Source organism: Palaemon carinicauda, chromosome 1 (genome assembly GCF_036898095.1).
Source record: "Palaemon carinicauda isolate YSFRI2023 chromosome 1, ASM3689809v2, whole genome shotgun sequence".
NCBI lineage: Eukaryota > Metazoa > Arthropoda > Malacostraca > Decapoda > Palaemonidae > Palaemon > Palaemon carinicauda.
In genome coordinates, this window is record NC_090725.1 from 75,420,227 (window position 1) to 75,442,726 (window position 22,500).

Below are 22,500 nucleotides of genomic sequence, written 5' to 3' on the forward strand. Positions count from 1 at the left end.
GTAATTATTAACCAAATACATTTTAAATACAAGTATATACAGTACATGGCGAATGTCTCGGTTATACAAATTACGAGTATTTGTAATTATTAACCAAATACATTTTAAATACAAGTATATACAGTACATGGCGAATGTCTCGGTTATACAAATTACGAGTATTTGTAATTATTAACCAAATACATTTTAAATACAAGTATATACAGTACATGGCGAATGTCTCGGTTATACAAATTACGAGTATTTGTAATTATTAACCAAATACTATTAAAATACAAGTATATACAGTACATGGCCAATGTCTCGGTTATACAAAGTACGAGTATTTGTAATTATTATCCAAATACTTTTAAAATACAAGTATATACAGTACATGGCGAATGTCTCGGTTATACAAATTACGAGTATTTGTAATTATTAACCAAATACTATTAAAATACAAGTATATACAGCACATGGCGAATGTCTCGGTTATACAAATTACGAGTATTTGTAATTATTATCCAAATACTTTTAAAATACAAGTATATACAGTACATGGCGAATGTCTCGGTTATACAAATTACGAGTATTTGTAATTATTATCCAAATACTTTTAAAATACAAGTATATACAGCACATGGCGAATGTCTCGGTTATACAAATTACGAGTATTTGTAATTATTAACCAACTACTTTTAAAATACAAGTATATACAGCACATGGCGAATGTCTCGGTTATACAAATTACGAGTATTTGTAATTATTATCCAAATACTTTTAAAATACAAGTATATACACTACATGGCGAATGTCTCGGTTATACAAATTACGAGTATTTGTAATTATTAACCAACTACTTTTAAAATACAAGTATATACAATACATGGCGAGTTGAAATTCATCCATTTTTTTTTTTTTTTTATCAATTTCCACTTGAGACTGACAGAATATCATCATTCTGCATCAGCTGTTTAAAGGTTTAAAGGTCGCTCATGAATGGCAGAGGCAAGGGACAGTGACATTGCCCTAGCAATCAGGACAATGCCTTAGAGACTGACCATATATTACATGATCAGCGCCCAAGCCTCCTCTCCATCCAAAGCTGAAAAGAGAAGTGCTTGTTTAGAATGTCACTGTGTAATTATTAACCAAATACTTTTAAAATACAAGTATATACAGTACATGGCTAGTGGAAATTCATCTATTTTTCTATCAATTTCCACTTGAGACTGACGGAATGTCATCATTCTGCATCAGCTGTTTTGTTGATACGTCCGAAGCTGAAAAGAGAAGTGCTTGTTTAGAATGTCACTGTGATGGATAGCTCCCGGCAATGGCGTCCTGTGTTTTTGAACTGCGTGAATAATGGGGCAGCCTTTAAGTAAAGTGGCTGGAATGGGGGCCCCACTGTTTGTTTTTATTTTATTCTATAAAGGGAACATCAGCGTGTGACCCATTTCACTACCGGGTTTTTCTCTTTCAGTTCCTGGTTTTCATTTGATTTGCATCATTGGCAGCATCTTTGTTTTTATCATTGCATATATGAGTATCTTTGTTACGACTATTTTGAAGACACTCTTCGTCTCTACCTTTTCATCATCTTTATGAACATCGTCAACTTTATTATTATTCTCTGTGTAAAGTCAGACGAAGGTCTTCAGGCGATGTAAAAAACCTACTTTTATTTTTCTCTGTCCATCATAATGATGATGAAGCGGAATCTGCCAACCCTTGATTACCTGTGTGTGTCAGTTCGCTTGTGCAAAGTGAAAATTTATGGAAAAGATTTTCATAAAAATGAAGACAAGACTTAAGTTTTAGTACAATCACAGGTGGAAGCTAGTTTCTTTTTATTTTTTGCTAATTGATGTTTATAATATATCACTGATATTATTGGATATCTCACCCTTTTTTTTTTTTTTACCGATGTCAAAAGTGTAAGATCACTGTACCCTTATTGTAACTCTGTATATGGCTTTTGCTGAAATAAAGATTATTATTATTATTATTATTATTATTATTATTATTATTATTATTATTATCAAAAGTGTAAGATCACTGTACCCTTATTGTAACTGTATATGGCTTTTGCTGAAATAAAGATTATTATTATTATTATTATTATTATTATTATTATTATTATTATTATTATTTATGTTGAGATTGAAGGTATTATTCGCTGGAAGCTGCATAATGAAATATGATATCCACATATTGTCAGGATGTAATTCTTCAATAACATGACACAATCAAACGTATGAGTGTTCTTAATGCACGCTCACAGGCGTATTAATACTCCTTAAAAAAACTATTATTTCTCTCTCTCTCTCTCTCTCTCTCTCTCCTCTCTCTCTCTCTCTCTCTCTCTCTCTCTCTCTCTCTCTCTCTTATGTATATGATATATATATATATATATATATATATATATATATATATATATATATATATATATATACATACATATATTTATGTTTATATATATATATATTTATATATATACACACACATATATATATATATATACATATATATATATGTATGTATATATATATATATGACATGCACGCGTGTGTGTGTGGGTATTCTAATGCAAGAGTTGTATTTCCTTAACCGTGAGAGAGAGAGAGAGAGAGAGAGAGAGAGAGAGAGAGAGAGAGAGAGAGAGAGAGAGAGAGAGAGAGAGCAATAATACTAGATGCAGACGACTCTTAATCGTACCATGTCCTCTGCTGTGCTCTGCTTTTCTGTGTCTGCTCTCCTGCCATAGCTAGAAGACATAAAAGTCTGCAACAGGTGTCGGAATATTTGCTAGAACCAACTGGCATTATTTGTTAACTTGATGATTAGGTTTCTTTTGTACTTTCACTTTCATCTATTATTTCCCAAATTGCCTTCTGCAAAATTTGATCTATTTCACAACTTTATATTGTGTTTGAAGTCAAATTAAAACTTGAAATGAACAGTATTATTTTTAATAAATCCAATACTTCTGGTGTAACTGTTTAACTAAACATCTACAGTATGTTAAACTATATGTAATTTATAGTAGCTTACTGATGCGAGGCTTAGTAGACAGAATTTGGGACACTACTAATTAATTAGGTACACTAAAATTTATTTAGCTGACACTGAACCCTATGTTGAGTGTGTCATGATTGTGCGTTGACACCTGTTAGTATAGTAAGCGTCAAGAGTGAAGCTACAAATTTAAGAGGATTTCGTTCGGTATTCATTAACTGGCAACCACAAGAGAATTTCTAAAGAAGTATGAAGAATTTTTAAATTTGTATCTTAACTTTTGTCACTTACTGTACAAGGAAGGCTAGTAAATCCATGATTCCAAATTCGAATTCTACGTGGGAAAAATGTATGATTTGACGCAAAGATCATTCGAATGGAACAAGTCTGTGATTTTATTTCAAAACTGCAATATGTCTGTATACCAAATGGCATCCATCCTGAAATATTTCCCCTCCATCTTGAATGTTTAGGTGGGTAACGGGTTTTTATCAAAAGAACAACTCCTAAGGAATGTGTGGGCCAATTTTGGGGCTTGTTTCCTGAAATAAAATATACACATGACAATTTGCTGTTACCTGCTCCACTATAGTCCATTTCTTTTAGCGATGCATATTTGCACCGACTCGCAGCGGTGCCCTTTTAGCTCGGAAAAGTTTCCGGATCGCTGATTGGTTGGACAAGATAATTCTAACCAATCAGCGATCAGGAAGCTTTTCCGAGCTAAAAGGGCACCGCCGCGAGTCGGTGCAAATATGCAATAATACTAATATGTCTGCCACCAGTCGTCAGTGGCTATTTTTTTCTGGTTTTCGATACTACGTGGACGGGGAGGAGTTCTTAGTGCTGATATTACTGAAATGTGTATATTCTCTACTATGATCTGTCGTCTCTTTACCTCAGCGGATCATCGGTTACCATTAAACCTTTACGTATTCTTTGGGCATTAGAGTGGTAATTTCATAGTTTATTATTATTGATATTAATATTATTATTATTATGATTATTATTATTATTATTATTATTGTTACTACTACTACTACTACTACTACTACTACTACTACTACTACTACTACTACTACTACTACTACTACTAATAATAATAATAATAATAATAATAATAATAATAATAATTATAATGATAATAATAATAATAATAATAATAATAATAATAATAATAATAGTATGGACCTCTACAAATGAATTAGTAATAATAATAATAATAATAATAATAATAATAATAATAATAATAATAATAATAATATGGACCTCTACAAATGAATTAGTAATAATAATAATAATAATTCGGATCTCTACCAATGAATTAATTGTACGAATTATTGAATTATCAACCGGTTACCTATAATTGAAAACGAATGTTATTGGGAAACAAATTTTATTGCGTAATTACGCATTTACGGTTTGTTATGTTACAATGTAATTTTTATTTCAAACAAACCTATTACAACATTGCCAATTCAGTATTGAAGCGGGAAAACTTATATTGTTTATATCATATAATATAATGTAATATGATGTAATACAATATATTATATTTATTGTTATTGGTTTTTACGTTGATTTCAGTATGAGCTGCGTATCCTGTTACAACAGTTTTCTTATATTACTAGAATATACAATGAACTAATATAGTAATACCAATTCCCTAATATCGTAAGAGGGTCTGCCCCTCTCTTTTATTCTTCTCCTGTACTTCTCTTTCTCCCTATTTCCTGAATCTTTCCCTTCCCGAGTACCTGCCTTTGAGCTATAAACTGGATTGTATCCAGGGGTACTCTTCCTTTCCCCATATTCCCCACTTCCCTATTCTTATTGTTGTTGTTATATTACTAGTGTATGCGACCCGTAAAAAATGACGGCCGAATATTCAGATAAATATGCACTAACACGCATAACACAGATTCAACCCTTCCCCCACCCCTATCCCTTTCCTAATTACAACATGGTATTTTCGGCAATTTGCAGTAGATTTTGGTTTCCGTGTACCCCCTCTCACCACGGAATGGCTACTTCCTCTACACCCTACCTGAGGGATAGCCGAACGTGACCGGAAATATGTGTATATATATATATATATATATATATATATATATATATATATATATATATATATATATATATATATATATATATATATGCATATATATATATATATATATATATATATATATATATATATATATATATACATACATATACAGTATACTTATATGTATGCACAGTATATCTATCTATATATATATATATATATATATATATATATATATATATATATATATATATATATATATATATGTATATATATATAGTTTGTGTGTATGTATGTATATGTATATATATATATATATATATATATATATATATATATATATAGTTTGTATATATATATATATATATATATATATATATATATATATATATATATATATATATATATATATGCTGTATATATACCCAGACACTTGCTTTTTATCATAAAGGGTTGGATGGTAAAAATTACCGTAATGGTCTTTCGTGGAGCCTTTTGTTGTAGTTGTAATGAGATATTTTTTCATAATAGAATCTTTTCATGAAAGTAAAGTTCCTTTATTTTCAATGTGTTAGAACGGTTTTTTTATGAAATCTGCAAAGGCAAAGTTAAGAATTAGTTTCTCTGGAAATAGAAAATACAGATGCTGTTTTTGCTTCAAGAGAGTAATGTATTTTTTATGGAAAAATGTATTGATCATACTCCAATAGACGCGTTTTTATCCTTGAAATAGAAGCATGAAAATGTTTTTACATACATTTTATGTATGGTAATGTAAGGGAGGGTCGTGAAGGCTGGTCCCAACCATAGACACGTTATGCTCAATAATTTAATCATATTAGGGTTAATGATAAAAGGGTTTGACCTTGGGACGCGAGGATATGTCTATTGTGCTTTAATGAATAAGGACAAGAAGTATAGGCTAATATGCCAGAGAAATCTGAGAAACGAAACTTTCAATGTGATATACCCTAAAGTCATTTTGACATTTTGTTTAAAGAAGCACTGTGTACGTAAGTATGTACTATTCGCCATTTATTACATAATATTCTTTGCATATGACTGGTCTATTTTAATGTTGTTATTGATCATGGAATATTTTATATTTTATATTCACTACTACTCATATATAATTTATTTTTGTCCTTATTTTCTTTCTTGACTGGGCTACTTTCCCTGTTGGAGCCCTGAGGCTTTTAGCATCCTACAACTAGGGTTGCAGCTTAGCTATAATATTGTAATGATGTTTTATATATACATACATATATATATATATATATATGTATATATATATTTATGTATGTATATATATATGTATATATATGTGTATATATATATGTATATATATGTGTATATATACATATATATATATGTATATATACACATATATGTATATATATATGTACATATATATATTTATATATATATATATGTATGTATATATCTATATATATATATATATATATATATATATATATATATATATATATATATATATATATATATATATATATACTGTGTATACATGATAGATGTGATTAGTTTCATATATTTTTTTCTGTTATTTACCCTCAACTTGAAGAGGCATGGCCCCAGGTGTCATCCATACAATTTTCTACATTTTTTTTTTTTTTTAAGTTGTTGGTCCCAGCAATGGGCTTATGCGTCCATAGGCTTCTTTTTCCACTGTGTTCACTTGTATAGCCACTGACCAGATCCAATGTTGCTTGAATACTTTTATAACACTCAGCGGTATTTCTACCATGTATGCGTATATCTGGTGGTCTTCTGTGAATACCTTTTTTTATAATATTAGCCTCACCACAGGTTTTCTTTACCCAGTTGCAAGCCCCCAGACTTTTCTTAAATGAAAACTCATAACATAATAGGAAATGAGATTGTAGTATTCTTCGATTTTGGCCACGGTATTTCCTGCGGAAATTTCGCTTTCTTAAAAAAGTTTTAAGACAGTGGTGGGTGGAGCAAAAGTGTATTATTCAAATGAACTTTCCCTTCAGGGAAAATGGAAAACCATTCCAGTGTCACATTCTTCTATATTTCATTTGGGCTGAATGTTTTTTTTAGATACCAAGAAAATGATTGCAGAGTTTGCAAAACAGTTGGTAGCTCTTCAGGTTACCCCATTTAAATATTCAATAATAATAATAATAATAATAATAATAATAATAATAATAATAATAATAATAGTTATGATAGAATTAGTATTGATAATAATGATTATATCATTACTGATCCTGTTGCTATTGATGTATATCTTCATGTATTCTGTAATTGTCATAATACTGCAACAATGCTTTGACGTGAATGATTATGTGCTTAGGATTAGTCAAATTATTTATTTCAGAAATTCGTATCATATCACGAACTCAAATAATCGATTATATCTCAACAACATCAACAGCTACAACGAAACTATTACTACTACTACAATAATAATAATAATAATAATAATAATAATAATAATAATAATAATAATAACAACTAGCGGAACACGTGTAAATTACAGGAAATTATATTTTCAATACTAATTATCTTGTCCCTAACCTATGCATAATTGAATAAAATGTCCCGAGATTAATTCTATAATCTAGGTTATGGAAATTGATAGAACTCAATTTTTTGTCTAATATTTAAAAAAAAGAGTTTAGAGTTAGATGCTAAAGACAAAATTGGGAAACTATATAAGATGTGCTTTGGTTAAGTAATCAAAGTCTAATGTGAATTTGTAATAGTATACTATGAAATTATTTCAGTTTTCTTTAAAGTGTGAATTTATAAGAGTATACCATGAAATTATTTCCGTTTTCTTTAAAGCGTGACAAAATAAATAACACACGCTATCGTATTGATATTTAGAAAATAATAATAATAATAATAATAATAATGTTGATGATGATGATGATGATAGGAGCAAAACAGAAGAAGCCTTCCCCGGTAACTTACAAGCGATATTGAAAATATCGCTTTCGAATGAGAAATCTTTTTATTGGCAGACAACGTAACTCGACAACCAACGACCCTGTCTATAGACTTTCCTTTGGGAGAAATGTGTTTTAAGTCTTTCTAAAACGGAGTTCGCTCTCCGACCTCATGCATACTGATGACGGGCATACCCATCCCCTCACTAACCCCTCCCACTTTTTTAACCCCTCCCACTTTTTTTTTCCTCCTTGTCCTCTCTTTCTCTCTCTCCCTCCCTTTCTTCCCATTGTGCTCGGTTTGGGGCTCCTTGGGAGAATTAGGTCTCTCTTTCTTCCTTTTCTTTCTTTCTTTTTAAAGTGGATTATAAGGCTTGTTGCCCTTTTTTAAGTGAATTATAAGGCTTGAGTTACCTTTTCTTTTTTTTAAAGTGGATTATAAGGCTTGGGTTGCCCTTTTTTAAGTGAATTATAAGGCTTGAGTTGCCTTTTCTGTTCTAAAGTGGATTATAAGGCTTGGGATGCCTTTTTTTAAAGCGGATTATAAGACTACTAGTTGCCTTTCCTTTTTTTTAAAGTGGATTATAAGGCTTGAGTTACTTTTCTTTTTTTAAAGTGGATTATAAGGCTTGAGTTGCCCTTTTTTAAGTGAATTATAAGACTTGAGTTGCCTTTTCTTTTTTTAAAGTGGATTATAAGACTTGAGTTGCCTTTTCTTTTTTTAAAGTGGATTATAAGGCTTGAGATGCCTTTTTTTAAGTGAATTATAAGGCTTGAGTTACTTTTCTTTTTTTAAAGTGGATTATAAGGCTTGAGTTGCCCTTTTTTAAGTGAATTATAAGGCTTGAGTTACCTTTTTTTTAAAGTGAATCATAAGGCTTGAGTTGCCCTTTTTAAGTGAATTATAAGGCTTGAGTTACCTTTTCTTTTTTTAAAGTGGATTATAAGGCTTGGGAGGCCTTTTTTTTAAAGTGGATTATAAGACTTGAGTTGCCTTTTCTTTTTTTAAGGTGGATTATTAGACTTGAGTTATCTTTTCTTTTTTTTTTAAAGTGGATTATAAGACTTGAGTTGCCTTTTCTTTTTTTAAAGTGGATTATAAGGCTTGGGATGCCTTTTTTTTTAAGCGGATTATAAGACTTGAGTTGCCTTTTCTTTTTTTAAGGTGGATTATAAGACTTGAGTTGCCTTTTCTTTTTTTAAAGTGGATTATAAGGATTGAGTTGCCTTTTCTTTTTTTTAAAGTGGATTATAAGGCTTGGGATGACCTTTTTTAAGTGAATTGTAAGGCTTGAGTTACTTTTTTTTTTTAAAGTGGATTATAAGGCTTGGGATGCCTTTTTTTAAAGCGGATTATAAGTCTTGAGTTGCCTTTTTTTTCTTAAAGTGGATTATAAGACTTGAGTTGCCTTTTCTTTTTCTTAAAGTGGATTATAAGGCTTACGTTTCCTCTTCGCAAGGATTCTCCCATTTCTTATGAAAGAAGAAAATGGAAAGTTCGTTGCCGTCGTTTTTTTTTAAAGACTGCTAATGAATAGCAAAGGCAAGGGAGAGTGACAGCCCTTAGCAAATAGGACAATGTCCTAGAAACTGACCATATATACATAAACTATTATTAGCGCCCAAGGCCCTCTCCACCCAAGCCAGGACCAGGGAGGATCAGGCAATGGATGCTGATGACTCCTCAGATAGACCTATAGGCTACCCCAATACCCCTTATACTTAGTTCACAAGGATGGCAGGTTGCAGCCACTAAAGGAATGAACGAGTCTGAGCTGGAATCGAACACCAGTCTTTGAAGAGAGAGAGAGAGAGAGAGAGAGAGAGAGAGAGAGAGAGAGAGAGAGAGAGATTAAATGACACTGTTTAATTCTGGACTGCTGTCATCTTCTATTCATATGCAACTGGGTTTCTTTAGCAATAGGTTATAAAGTAAGCTTGTTATTTTTATGCTTAAAAATGAAATTACGAATCACTTTAATTCCCAACTTCATCGCACCCGTGTGTTTGTTATTTTGCGCACACCTCTTGTCAAACACTCGATGATATTTCCCGTCAAATGTTATAAGCCCTGTCTGATGAAAAGTAAACACGGTAGCTACTTCTGCCAGATAAGCCTGCCGACTTCATGTTTTCATTTTAATATTTTATTTTTTCCCATCATATCACTTCCCAGTACTCTTTATTTTATTTTTTCCCATCATATCACTTCCCAGTGCTCTTTATTTTATTTTTCCCATCATATCACTTCCCAGTACTCTTTATTTTATTTTTTCCCATCATAGCACTTCCCAGTACTCTTTATTTTATTTTTTCCCATCATATCACTTCCCAGTACTCTTTATTTTATTTTTTTCCCATCATATCACTTCCCAGTACTCTTTATTTTATTTTTTCCCATCATATCACTACCCAGTACTCTTTATTTTATTTTTCCCATCATATCACTTCCCAGTACTTTTTATTTTATTTTTTCCCATCATATCACTTCCCAGTACTCTTTATTTTATTTTTTCCCATCATATCACTTCCCAGTACTTTTTATTTTATTTTTTCCCATCATATCACTTCCCAGTACTCTTTTATTTTATTTTTTCCCATCATATCACTTCCCAGTACTCTTTATTTTATTTTTCCCATCATATCACTTCCCAGTACTCTTTATTTTATTTTTTTCCCATCATATCACTTCCCAGTACTCTTTATTTTATTTTTTCCCATCATATCACTTCCCAGTACTCTTTATTTTATTTTTTCCCATCATATCACTTCCCAGTACTCTTTTATTTTATTTTTTCCCATCATATCACTTCCCAGTACTCTTTATTTTATTTTTTCCCATCATATCACTTCCCAGTACTCTTTTATTTTATTTTTTCCCATCATATCACTTCCCAGTACTCTTTATTTTATTTTTTCCCATCATATCACTTCCCAGTACTCTTTATTTTATTTTTTCCCATCATATCACTTCCCAGTACTCTTTATTTTATTTTTTCCCATCATATCACTTCCCAGTACTCTTTATTTTAGTTTTTCCCATCATATCACTTCCCAGTACTCTTTATTTTATTTTTTCCCATCATATCACTTCCCAGTACTCTTTTATTTTATTTTTTCCCATCATATCACTTCCCAGTACTCTTTATTTTATTTTTTCCCATCATATCACTTCCCAGTACTCTTTATTTTATTTTTTCCCCTCATATCACTTCCCAGTACTCTTCATTTTATTTTTTCCCATCATATCACTTCCCAGTACTCTTTATTTTATTTTTTCCCATCATATCACTTCCCAGTACTCTTTATTTTATTTTTTCCCATCATATCACTTCCCAGTACTCTTCATTTTATTTTTTCCCATCATATCACTTCCCAGTACTCTTTATTTTATTTTGTCCCATCATATCACTTCCCAGTGCTCTTTATTTTATTTTTTCCCCATCATATCACTTCCCAGTACTCTTTATTTTATTTTTTCCCATCATATCACTTCCCAGTACTCTTTATTTTATTTTTTCCCATCATATCACTTCCCAGTACTCTTTATTTTATTTTTTCCCATCATATCACTTCCCAGTACTCCTTATTTTATTTTTTCCCATCATATCACTTCCCAGTACTCTTTATTTTATTTTTTTCCCATCATATCACTTCCCAGTACTCTTTATTTTATTTTTTCCCATCATATCACTTCCCAGTACTCTTTATTTTATTTTTTCCCATCATATCACTTCCCAGTACTCTTTATTTTATTTTTTTCCCATCATATCACTTCCCAGTACTCTTTATTTTATTTTTTCCCATCATATCACTTCCCAGTACTCTTTATTTTAGTTTTTCCCATCATATCACTTCCCAGTACTCTTTATTTTAGTTTTTCCCATCATATCACTTCCCAGTACTCTTTATTTTATTTTTTCCCATCATATCACTTCCCAGTACTCTTTATTTTATTTTTTCCCACCATATCACTTCCCAGTACTCTTCATTTTATTTTTTCCCACCATATCACTTCCCAGTACTCTTTATTTTATTTTTCCCACCATATCACTTCCCAGTACTCTTTATTTTATTTTTTCCCATCATATCACTTCCCAGTACTCTTGATCAGTGTTAGATAAAATGCGAGTTATTTTGTTAATATGTTTTTTTTTTTAAATTTCCCCATGATGATATAATTAATTAGCAGGATTTTGACACCATGGAAGCAACCTTATGTAGAACTGTATTATTATTATTATTATTATTATTATTATTATTATTATTATTATTATTATTATCCAAGCTACAACCCTAGTTGGAAAAGCAAGATGCTATACGCCCAGGGGCTCCAACAGGGAAAAATAGCCCAGTGAGGAAAGGAAATAAGGAAATAAATAAATGAAGAGAACAAATTAATAAATCATTCTGAAAAAAGTAGTTTTGAATCGTATGAGAGAAGCATCCGCTTCAGGTTCAGGGTCGAAACGTAATCGTTGCATAGGAGGTTAAGTGCTCACGTGGTGTATTTCAGTTCTATTGTTTTTTTATTTATTTGTTTTCTCGCGTTTCATGTAAGACTTATTTCCGCTCATCATTATTATCTTTACTGAGTAAAAATTTATATACTATTTCCTTCCTGTTATCTTCAATTTGTTGTTGGAGCTTGATAGTTTCAATCATTTCTTATTAACTGTATATCCGTGACATTTTCACTTTTAAATCTTCTAAATTTTCATAAAAATTGCTGTGCAAATATCCTCATGTGTGTATTTACGCTGTTCATTTTTCAAGTGTTAGTTCTCTCTCTAAGAAAATATGACCGCATCGTAATGTTTTTTTTTTTTTTTTTTTTTTTTTCATGCCTTCCTTCAATTTCCTGTAAATGTCAAAGTCCATTTATTTTTTAAGACTTCCTTCCATTCATTAGTAAGTTTTATTGAAGCATTTAGGGAATTTGACGTTTTATCTATATTTTTATACCTAGAAATTAAAGGACTGAGTTACGTATTAGTTTGAAGAAAGAAATGTGTTAAAGAAGATGGTTTTTAAATACATTTGGATGTGATGGTAAAAGATTCAGTTTGGTTCGCATAGAATTGCAATTCCGATTCAAAAAGAAAAGAATGCTGACAATATTTTCAGATATTTGTGAAATGAACCTGATTTCTTAAGAATAGATCACACGTGTATTTTGATATGATAGGCTGAAGGAACGTAGAGAGTAGAGGTCCCCTTTTCGTTTTGTTTCATTGTTGATGTCGGCTACCCCCCAAAATTGGGGGAAGTGCCTTTGGTATATGTATGTATGTACCTATTTCAGATTTAGACAGCACTAGTCATAGGCAATTTTTTTCTTTTTTATCTCTGATATCTATGTTAGGATAAAAGTAGATTAAAGATGTACCTCAGAAATAAGTGTTGTTTTAAGAAAGAAAATTGATCTGGCCTGATCTGTAATGCATTGCCTTATTTCCAATTTCAGATGGGACAAAATGGATGAGAACCAGCCCCTACCCGGCCAACGTGACCCACAACGACACCGCGGTATCTTTGTCGTCCAGCTCGAGGTAAGCCTAAAGTTCTTTGTTATAAAGGGGAGGGGGGGTGTTGAAACGAGCAAACCCCTTTTACCCCCAGGCTATTTGGAAATTTCCCTTTTACCCCCAGGCTATTTGGAAATTTCCCTTTTACCCCCAGGCTATTTGGAAATTTCCCTTTTACCCCCAGGCTATTTGGAAATTTCCCTTTTACCCCCAGGCTATTTGGAAATTTCCCTTTTACCCCCAGGCTATTTGGAAATTTCCCTTTTACCCCCAGGCTATTTGGAAATTTCCCTTTTACCCCCAGGCTATTTGGAAATTTCCCTTTTACCCCCAGGCTATTTGGAAATTTCCCTTTTACCCCCAGGCTATTTGGAAATTTCCCTTTTACCCCCAGGCTATTTGGAAATTTCCAACCCTTAACCCCCAGGGGGTTATTTTTTTCCCAGCACATTTTGCAGTATATATTTTTTAAATTGCTCTACCAGCCTTAATTTTTGTCATAGAGAGGTCAGGTTGGTCTCATTCTCTTAGAAAATGCCTGAATTTTCTCAAAAAATATCAAAAATATGAAAAAAAATCTTTTATAGCATTTTTTTGCAAGGACGTACCCGTACGTCCATGGGGGTAAAGGGATGGCTTTTGTGAAACGTACCAGTACGTCCTTTGGGGGTAAAAGGGGTAGGTGAGATCTTGGAAAAACCAGACTGCTCACGATCCTAACCGTCATTGTCTTGTTTTTTATGTGAATCTTTTCTTCGTATTGTAAACATTGTGCCGAGTTATAAAGTAAAAAAAAAAAAAAAAAAAAAAAAAAAAGAGGACACTGTTCTTCGTGGTCTCGGATCTCTATTGATTGTATCTGTAAATAGTAAAGGTAGGATACTGAGACATCTACTGTGCATATTGGAAAAAAAAGAACGTCCTGCGTGTTACGATAAAACTTGTCACCTTTCAGTGATGTGATTTCTTTTTCTTTTCTGTGTGGAATTTGTTATGATTGATCATCACACAAACAATGCCAGGTCAAATTATTTAGTTTTATTACTATTAGGGAAGAGAGAGAGAGAGAGAGAGAGAGAGAGAGAGAGAGAGAGAGAGAGAGAGAGAGAGAGAGAGAGAGAGAGAGAGAGAGAGAGAGAGTGTCAAAGTCAAAAAGTCAAAAACCTTTATTCCATTATAAAATGGTTATTCTGTTACATAACCATATAAATTATTTACATAAAATTCACAATAATTTAGGATATATATACATTCAAGTAAAATTTAAAAATATTGCTTTAGTTTCTTTTTGAATAAATCAGAACTAACATTTATACATTTGAGAGAGAGAGAGAGAGAGAGAGAGAGAGAGAGAGAGAGAGAGAGAGAGAGAGAGAGAGAGAGAGAGAGAGAGAGAGAGAGAGAGTGCATGATAATTACACGAATGTATTTTTATTTCAAGCATATTAAAGAGCGATATGAAAATCGGGTATAAGGTACTGAAAATTCGAATAGGTCTGTCGCAGGTAGTTTATATGGAAAACCGTATGAGATTGATTAACTCATCATGTTTCCTTCTTGCCAATATGAAACGCTTATCACATCTTTTAAAATGGTCGTGGTGTTCCGTGTACTGTCTTCGTGTTGTATTATCTGTCGCCGTATTTTATATTCTATCTTGTCCTTTTGCTAATAAAAAAAATGAAAGGGGTTATTTTCCTGTTTCTTATAAGGTGTTGTAGATATTTTTTTTTTTTAATTGGGAGCCCATATCGTTGAGGGAGAGAAAAGTCAGTTTTAGCCAGGTTGCTCCCCGTTTCATCACTACCTAAATTTGTGTACCAACCGTGTGTCACACGATCGTACATAATTCATTTTGTATATATTATGCTTGTATCTTCGCTCTTCCCTCGCACTAAAAAGAACCAGAATAAACATGTCTGCGTTTCTCCTATGTAACATTGTCTGTTTCTCGAACATGTAATTTCCTGTTGCCTTGAGGTTTTGTATATAAAGGAGAGTGTTCTGTAATAAATTAACTCAGTTGTTTTCACACTGCCTTTGAGTTCACAACCTTCTCTCGGCCCGTCACAATAGTACATAACAAGTCTTTACCCTTAGATAAAGATGTTAAATAAATGGCCTCGCGCAAACAAATAGTTCTAGCAATTTCTATTTATATAAGAGTAATTTTACTCTTTTCCTATCAAGACTTTTACTGCTGAGACATGTCAGAAAAGTTTATTGATATGACTATGTGTCCTTGTTTAGAATAATGTTAGGTGAGAAAGAGAGCGTGGATACGAGGGATTTTGTGCTCAGATCATGGATGGAGTTAGAAGAACTTGGTTAGTAATAGTACTCTATTGAAATAAATAGGTTACTGGCTCTTCAATATATGTTACCGATATTAGAAAATATTACCAGGTTGCACCATATGTCACACAATGGGGGATGATAACACCACATTTCGTTTTGACTGAAATTAAAAACTTTTAGTCAAAAAAAAAAAAAAAAAAAAAAAAAAAAAAAAAAACATGTAATATTTCTCTACCTTCTCGAACATGGATTGTAGTATGTTTTTATATTTCTTAAATCTATTTTACGGCCTGTTCAACATTAGGCGTCATTCCATTTGAATGTAGTGTATATGGTTATGGAATTTAGTCTTCACTCATTAAAATATATATTATTGGCGTTACATTATTTATGCCACCTACTTTATTACAACTCCTTGCTGTGACCGAAAAAACTTCTCTAGTTCAGATATCACTAGCTCCACAGAATGGCCTATCTAGAATTTTTTTTTTATCTTTTTATTATTAAATTTTACAACAGTATCAATACAATGGCTTCATATATACAATATAAAATAATAATAAATTACATCCTTTACAAATAACAAAGTATGTAAGCCTTATATCCTAAAGAGTAACTTATATTTCTTTTTATTCTTTATTTTACAATAGCATTAAGTACATAATCTTTGGTAAAGAGCTTGTCTAATTTATTCACACAAACTTTACTCAATATAAACTTGGTTTTTGACATTTTATTCACTATATAAGTTATCAGGTTTGGGTCGTCTGCCAAAAGACCCAAAGATCGACCTAGAATTAGGAGGGAAGTATAATCAGTGCTAAATACTTCCCCATTTATCCTGGCAGCGGCTTGTAGCCATCTATTTCAAAAGGTTTGTTGCTGAGGGGGAGGAAGTTTGAGCAATTAAGACTTGTATCGGTGCGAGGACTTGGGGAGGTCTTTGGAGACGGGGGGGGGGGGGGGGGGGGGCGTTTGTATTTGTGTGGGGTGTGCCTAGAATATTCTGCCATAGGCGAGTTTGTAACGGACAACGCCTGCTTTCCTATAGTCCATTTCTTTTAGCGATGCATATTTGCACCGACTCGCAGCGGTGCCCTTTTAGCTCGGAAAAGTTTCCGGATCGCTGATTGGTTGGACGAGATAATTCTAACCAATCAGCGATCAGGAAACTTTTCCGAGCTAAAAGGGCACCGCCACGAGTCGGTGCAAATATGCATCGCTAAAAGAAATGGACTATAGTCTTGCCTGCAGGTTTACAGTTGATCAAAGAGGAAAGGTTTGGGCCATCTCAGGAAAAGCAGTTTTCTCTGTTTTCATATTTCTCTCTCTCTCTCTCTCTCTCTCTCTCTCTCTCTCTCTCTCTCTCTCTCTCTCTCTCTCTCTCTCTCTCTCTCTTTTGGGATAAATTTAATTTCAAATTAAAATCATTGTGTAATTTGCCACAGAAATAAGAGTGATTACTATGCTGCTTCCTCCGATGCCTTAGATGACCGCGGAGGTAGCAGCAGTAGGGGATTCAGCATTATGAAGCTTCATCTGTGGTGGATAATGTGGGAGGGTGGGCTGTGGCACCCTAGCAGTACCAGCTGAACTCGGTTGAGTCCCTGGTTAGGCTGGGAGGAACGTAGAGAGTAGAGGTCCCCTTTTTTGTTTTTGTTTCATTTGTTGATGTCGGCTACCCCCCAAAATTGGGGGAAGTACCTTGGTATATGTTTGTATGAACTATGCTTAAGAGATACTACTCTCATGTTGCTGCACACACTCTACTTTTTTTTTTTTTTTATAAAATTTTCATATTTTGACTAAATTTAGTTTTTCCATACCGAATGATTTAACGAGAAAGGATTTTTTGTTTTTTATCGTATAAAATATGAGCTAAGGTTACCCACTGACTGAGCTTTTTGTGGCCGTTTGAAAGGTCTGATATCGCTTTGATGGTGCTTTGAATTGAAAGATCATCTGTTTGCGGAGAAAAATTATTAAAAAAAAAAATTATGATTTATTTCAAAATAGAAATAATTGGTTCGAGGGAGATCACTGACAGGGCTGTTTGAGTGGTAGTATTTTTTATCGCATGTGTATTGATATCATTGATTCTTATAGAATTCAATAAAATAAAGCATTTCTTATGATTATTTGAAGTGAAAATCATTATTTGTTTGTTTGTACTCTAATGATTTTTATGACCGTGGTTTACGACCGTGGTTTACATTTTGTTGTATTACTGATAAGTCTGTTCGTCTGCCTGTCTGTCTGTTTGGCCCTCTCGTTTCATCTCCCATTATGATTAAAGTTTTTTACTCGATTCATTCATGTTTTGTTAAATATGGTAAAAAAAGATGTGATTTGATGAAGGCAAACTTTTATTACTGTTTGCAGCTTAAGAAAAAGTAACCTTTGTTCTTCTATATCAGTGGTTCCCAACCTTTTTTCTGTCATTTCCCCCCTGCACCCAGTTCAACCATCCAGATTTCCCCCTTCATGCCCTGCCCAGCCCTCATGCCCACTCGCCTGCCTCAGAAATGGGCATGATATTCCAATTCTCCCCTTGAATATCATGTCAGTGAGAAATGATAGGATCATATCACAATTGAATGGCTAACATCAAATTGCCGCACGTACTATGTGGACATTTTCCACTCGTTTTAGTTAGTAGTTAGTGTAATTATTTCCCCTCAGGAAGCTTCAAATTTCCCCCCAAGGGGAAATTTCCCCCAGGTTGGGAACCACTGTTCTATATGATTTCCTTAATGAAGAGTTCTCACGACGTCTTAAGGCATTTTATATCATTTTACAAGATTATCCTTCATTATTTTTCGGCTGAAATTTAGGTTTCCATGGGCAGTTGTGGGATACAGGATCACTCCTTGTTATAAAAAGTAATTATGGCAATTTATATATCTTATTACATATGAGCCAATTGCGAGTACTCAGAAAGTGTGCTTGTCAAGCCTACATATCTTGCCATTAGCATTTCCTGCCATTTTATCTTTTGACTCATTCAATAATTCTTTCATAATTAGTTTTGTGAGCGAAGTGAAGCTGCATTGGATTTCTAGTATACACACATTATATATGTGTGTGTATATATATATATATATATATATATATATATATATATATATATATATATATATATATGTGTGTGTGTGTATATATATATGTATATATATATATATATATATATATATATATATATATACATATATATATATGTATATATATATATACACACATATATATATATATGTATATATATATATATATATATATATATATATATATATATATATATATACACACATATACACACACACATATATATATATATATATATATATATATATATATATATATACACACACATATATATATATATATATATATATATATATATATATATATATATATATATATATATATCCCGTTATCAGTCCACTGCATAATAAAGGCCTCAGACGTGTCATTTCACTTACGTCTGTTTATGGTCTTCTGTGCCAGTCCATGCTCGCAAAGTTTTTTTAGTTTGTCAATCCATCGTCTTCTCTTCCTTCCCCTGCTTCTTTAACAATCTCTAGGGACCCATTCTGTTATTCTTAATGTCCATTTATCCCACCAGACCAACAACAGCTCAGAATCTGCGTGACTTTTACGCCCATCCCCTGGATGTCCTGTCGGGTTACGCAACGTATGCTCCAAGTCATAACGAGTTCGCAGGAGGAGGAGTATGCTGCGTACCCATTTGGAAGTCTTGCGTCGAAAGTTACGAGGCGGCGTATGCCAACCGCTTCCGGGCGTATTCCAAGCGTAGGAGTACAGATGCTCCCACGGCCCATGTTGCTCTGGCCTCTGCTCTTACTCTCATGTCACCAGCTGTTTCCAGGAGGCGGAACTGGATGAGAGGAGAAACTAAGCTGGAGGTAAGGTGGTGTATATGGAGGGTCACTCCAGTTCCACCCTGAAAGTTATGTAAAATTCGTGTATTTACCTAAGTGTCGTTGGTTATGCCAAGTATATGTTTTCAACGTCATGTCGTGGATCTTGAGAAGTATGTCTTTAATGATGGTATTCCGTTTTAGAGCTGTTGTTGTTGTTGTTGTCGTCGTTTTTTTTTTTTTTTTTTTTTTTTTTTTTTTTTTTTTTTTTTTTTTGCTATTCAAGATGACAGATTAGACCATTATAGGTCATTTTTCTTAAACTGTTTTATCCGATGCTTTCAATTTTTCCTAATATGGAACTTTAACCTTTAGTTTTAGCCCGAGTGAAACCCTGTGAAATCTTTTGTTTTAGCCCGAGTGAAACCCTGTGAAATCATTATATTGTATGACTTCTCATTTCAACGTTTGTTTTTATTCTCATCTCTATTCGTTCTTAATTGTATCCAGTGACGTCAGCTGCTTTAATAAACAGTCAGTGACGTCAGCTGCTTTTATAAACAGTCAGTGACGTCAGCTGCTTTTATAAACAGTCAGTGACGTCAGCTGCTTTAATAAACAGTCAGTGACGTCAGCTGCTTTAATAAACAGTCAGTGACGTCAGCTGCTTTAATAAACAGTCAGTGACGTCAGCTGCTTTAATAAACAGTCAGTGACGTCAGCTGCTTTTATAAACAGTCAGTGACGTCAGCTGCTTTAATAAACAGTCAGTGACGTCAGCTGCTTTTATAAACAGTCAGTGACGTCAGCTGCTTTTATAAACAGTCAGTGACGTCAGCTGCTTTTATAAACAGTCAGTGACGTCAGCTGCTTTAATAAACAGTCAGTGACGTCAGCTGCTTTAATAAACAGTCAGTGACGTCAGCTGCTTTAATAAACAGTCAGTGACGTCAGCTGCTTTAATAAACAGTCAGTGACGTCAGCTGCTTTTATAAACAGTCACCCAAGTACATGAAATGAATACAATCGTCTGCCATATGTATATATGTACATATGTATATATATATGTATATATATATATATATATATATATATATATATATATATATATATATATATATATATTAAGGTCCCTCTTCATGTAGCTAAGACCATAGAAATCCAAGTATGGCTGCTGATGACTGAGCAGGAAGACATATAGACTCCCCTAAATCTCCTATCCCTAGCTCACAAGTAGGGTGAGGTTGCAGACATTACAAGAAACTATCAAGCTTCAATAGGTCTCGAACCCCTGTCCAACAGACTGAAAATGGGGGGTTTTCCAATAGGCTACCACAATATGTGCCAAAAAAAAAAAAAAAAAAAAAAAAATTCCATCGGCTTTGCGTTAATTCTCCCGTGATTGTCACACTCATTTGATTAGTCATCTTTATTACATGCGATGCAATGGTACGAAAAATTTGTCGTAAGATTAATAAGAAAAGATTGCCAGAGTTGCCAGGTTGGCCTTTTTTCAGGCCAAAAACCTCAAATTTCGCTTTTTTTTTAAAAATTGGTCGGCCTTTAGTAGTATCATGAAAAAGATGGGCCTTAAATACTATGTTTTTAGCCCTTTTTTTAGAACGGGTTGGCCTTTCAATCCTGTAATTGACTAGAAGTTGACCTGTTTTCACTTAGAAAAACCTGACAACACTGTCTAAAGGTTGTAGTCGAACACCTGGTTAAGACAACTTTAATGATTTTTGACAATTGGTGGGTTTTATACTGTTGTTTCTGAAAAGGGAAAACTCCAAATTAAGGTTTGACCTAACCCAGTGATTCTTAACCTTGTTGGAGATACTGAACCCTGCAAGTGTCATATGTACAATCATCGAACCCTTCATAGATGGAAATATAGATGATATAGGTAAATGAAATAAAGAGAAAAATATAAAGAAGTTACACCTAAATATATCAACATATATTTCCAATTCAAAACATAGGTATATATTGTATTATTGCACAATATGAACCCCATATCATTTGCACACAAAACCAGTGTTCAAAGAACAAAATCAACAAAATATGAACTTCACACAAAAACATAATGAATACTTACTGCAAATAAATGTGACTTTTGCTGTTGCCTTTCATAGACAATTTCAGAATTACGTGGCTTACCCTTGGCTAGTGCCCCTTTCATAATTATCATTTGTGTTGTGTTACCTCCGTCGAACCCCTAACACTGCTTCACCGAACCCTTGGGGTTCGATCGAACATAGGTTAAGAACCACTGACCTAACCAAAGGATTAGACTTGCAGATGTTATCGGCATTATAATAACATGCAAACTTGAAGGAAAGTTTTAATCAATGTAAATATACTGCGTCGTTAGAAAGATGCGTATCATTCTACCCTGACTTCAGTCCAAGGGCCACCTGTACTATCCTTATGATATATTTAGCCAAACATATAAATACAGCATATATACCGTATGCAATTTTGGATGACAGCAAACTCTGCCAAAGAGAAGTCGCTAAACGGGAATCTTGAAAGGAGAAAGAGCACGATTGAAGGACAGACTAAAGCAAAACATGTTCAAGACATGAATAACGTTACAAAAAGTTAGCCTTTTTTATCAATTGAAAAACCAAAAGGAACCACGAGAGAGTGGTTTCATCTATAATCCATTTCTTTTAGCGAGGCAGATTTGCACCAACTCCCAGCGGTGCCCTTTTAGCTCGGAAAAGTTTCCGGCTCACTGATTGGTTGGACAAGATAATTCTAACCAATCAGCGATCAGGAAACATTTCCGAGCTAAAAGGGCA

General features: G+C 33.1%; 1 protein-coding gene across 4 annotated transcripts in view; it reads left to right on the forward strand.

Annotated features, from left to right (window-relative positions):
- LOC137642499 (uncharacterized) overlaps window positions 1–22,500 on the forward strand; it is a 676,518-nt gene that overhangs the window by 337,998 nt on the left and 316,020 nt on the right. For all 4 annotated transcript variants that reach the window (XM_068375128.1, XM_068375139.1, XM_068375120.1 and 1 more), the window contains exons 2-3: window positions 13,457–13,541; window positions 19,438–19,738. In XM_068375128.1, the coding sequence (XP_068231229.1) occupies window positions 13,457–13,541; window positions 19,438–19,738 (386 nt within the window). The remainder of the gene's footprint in view (window positions 1–13,456; window positions 13,542–19,437; window positions 19,739–22,500) is intronic.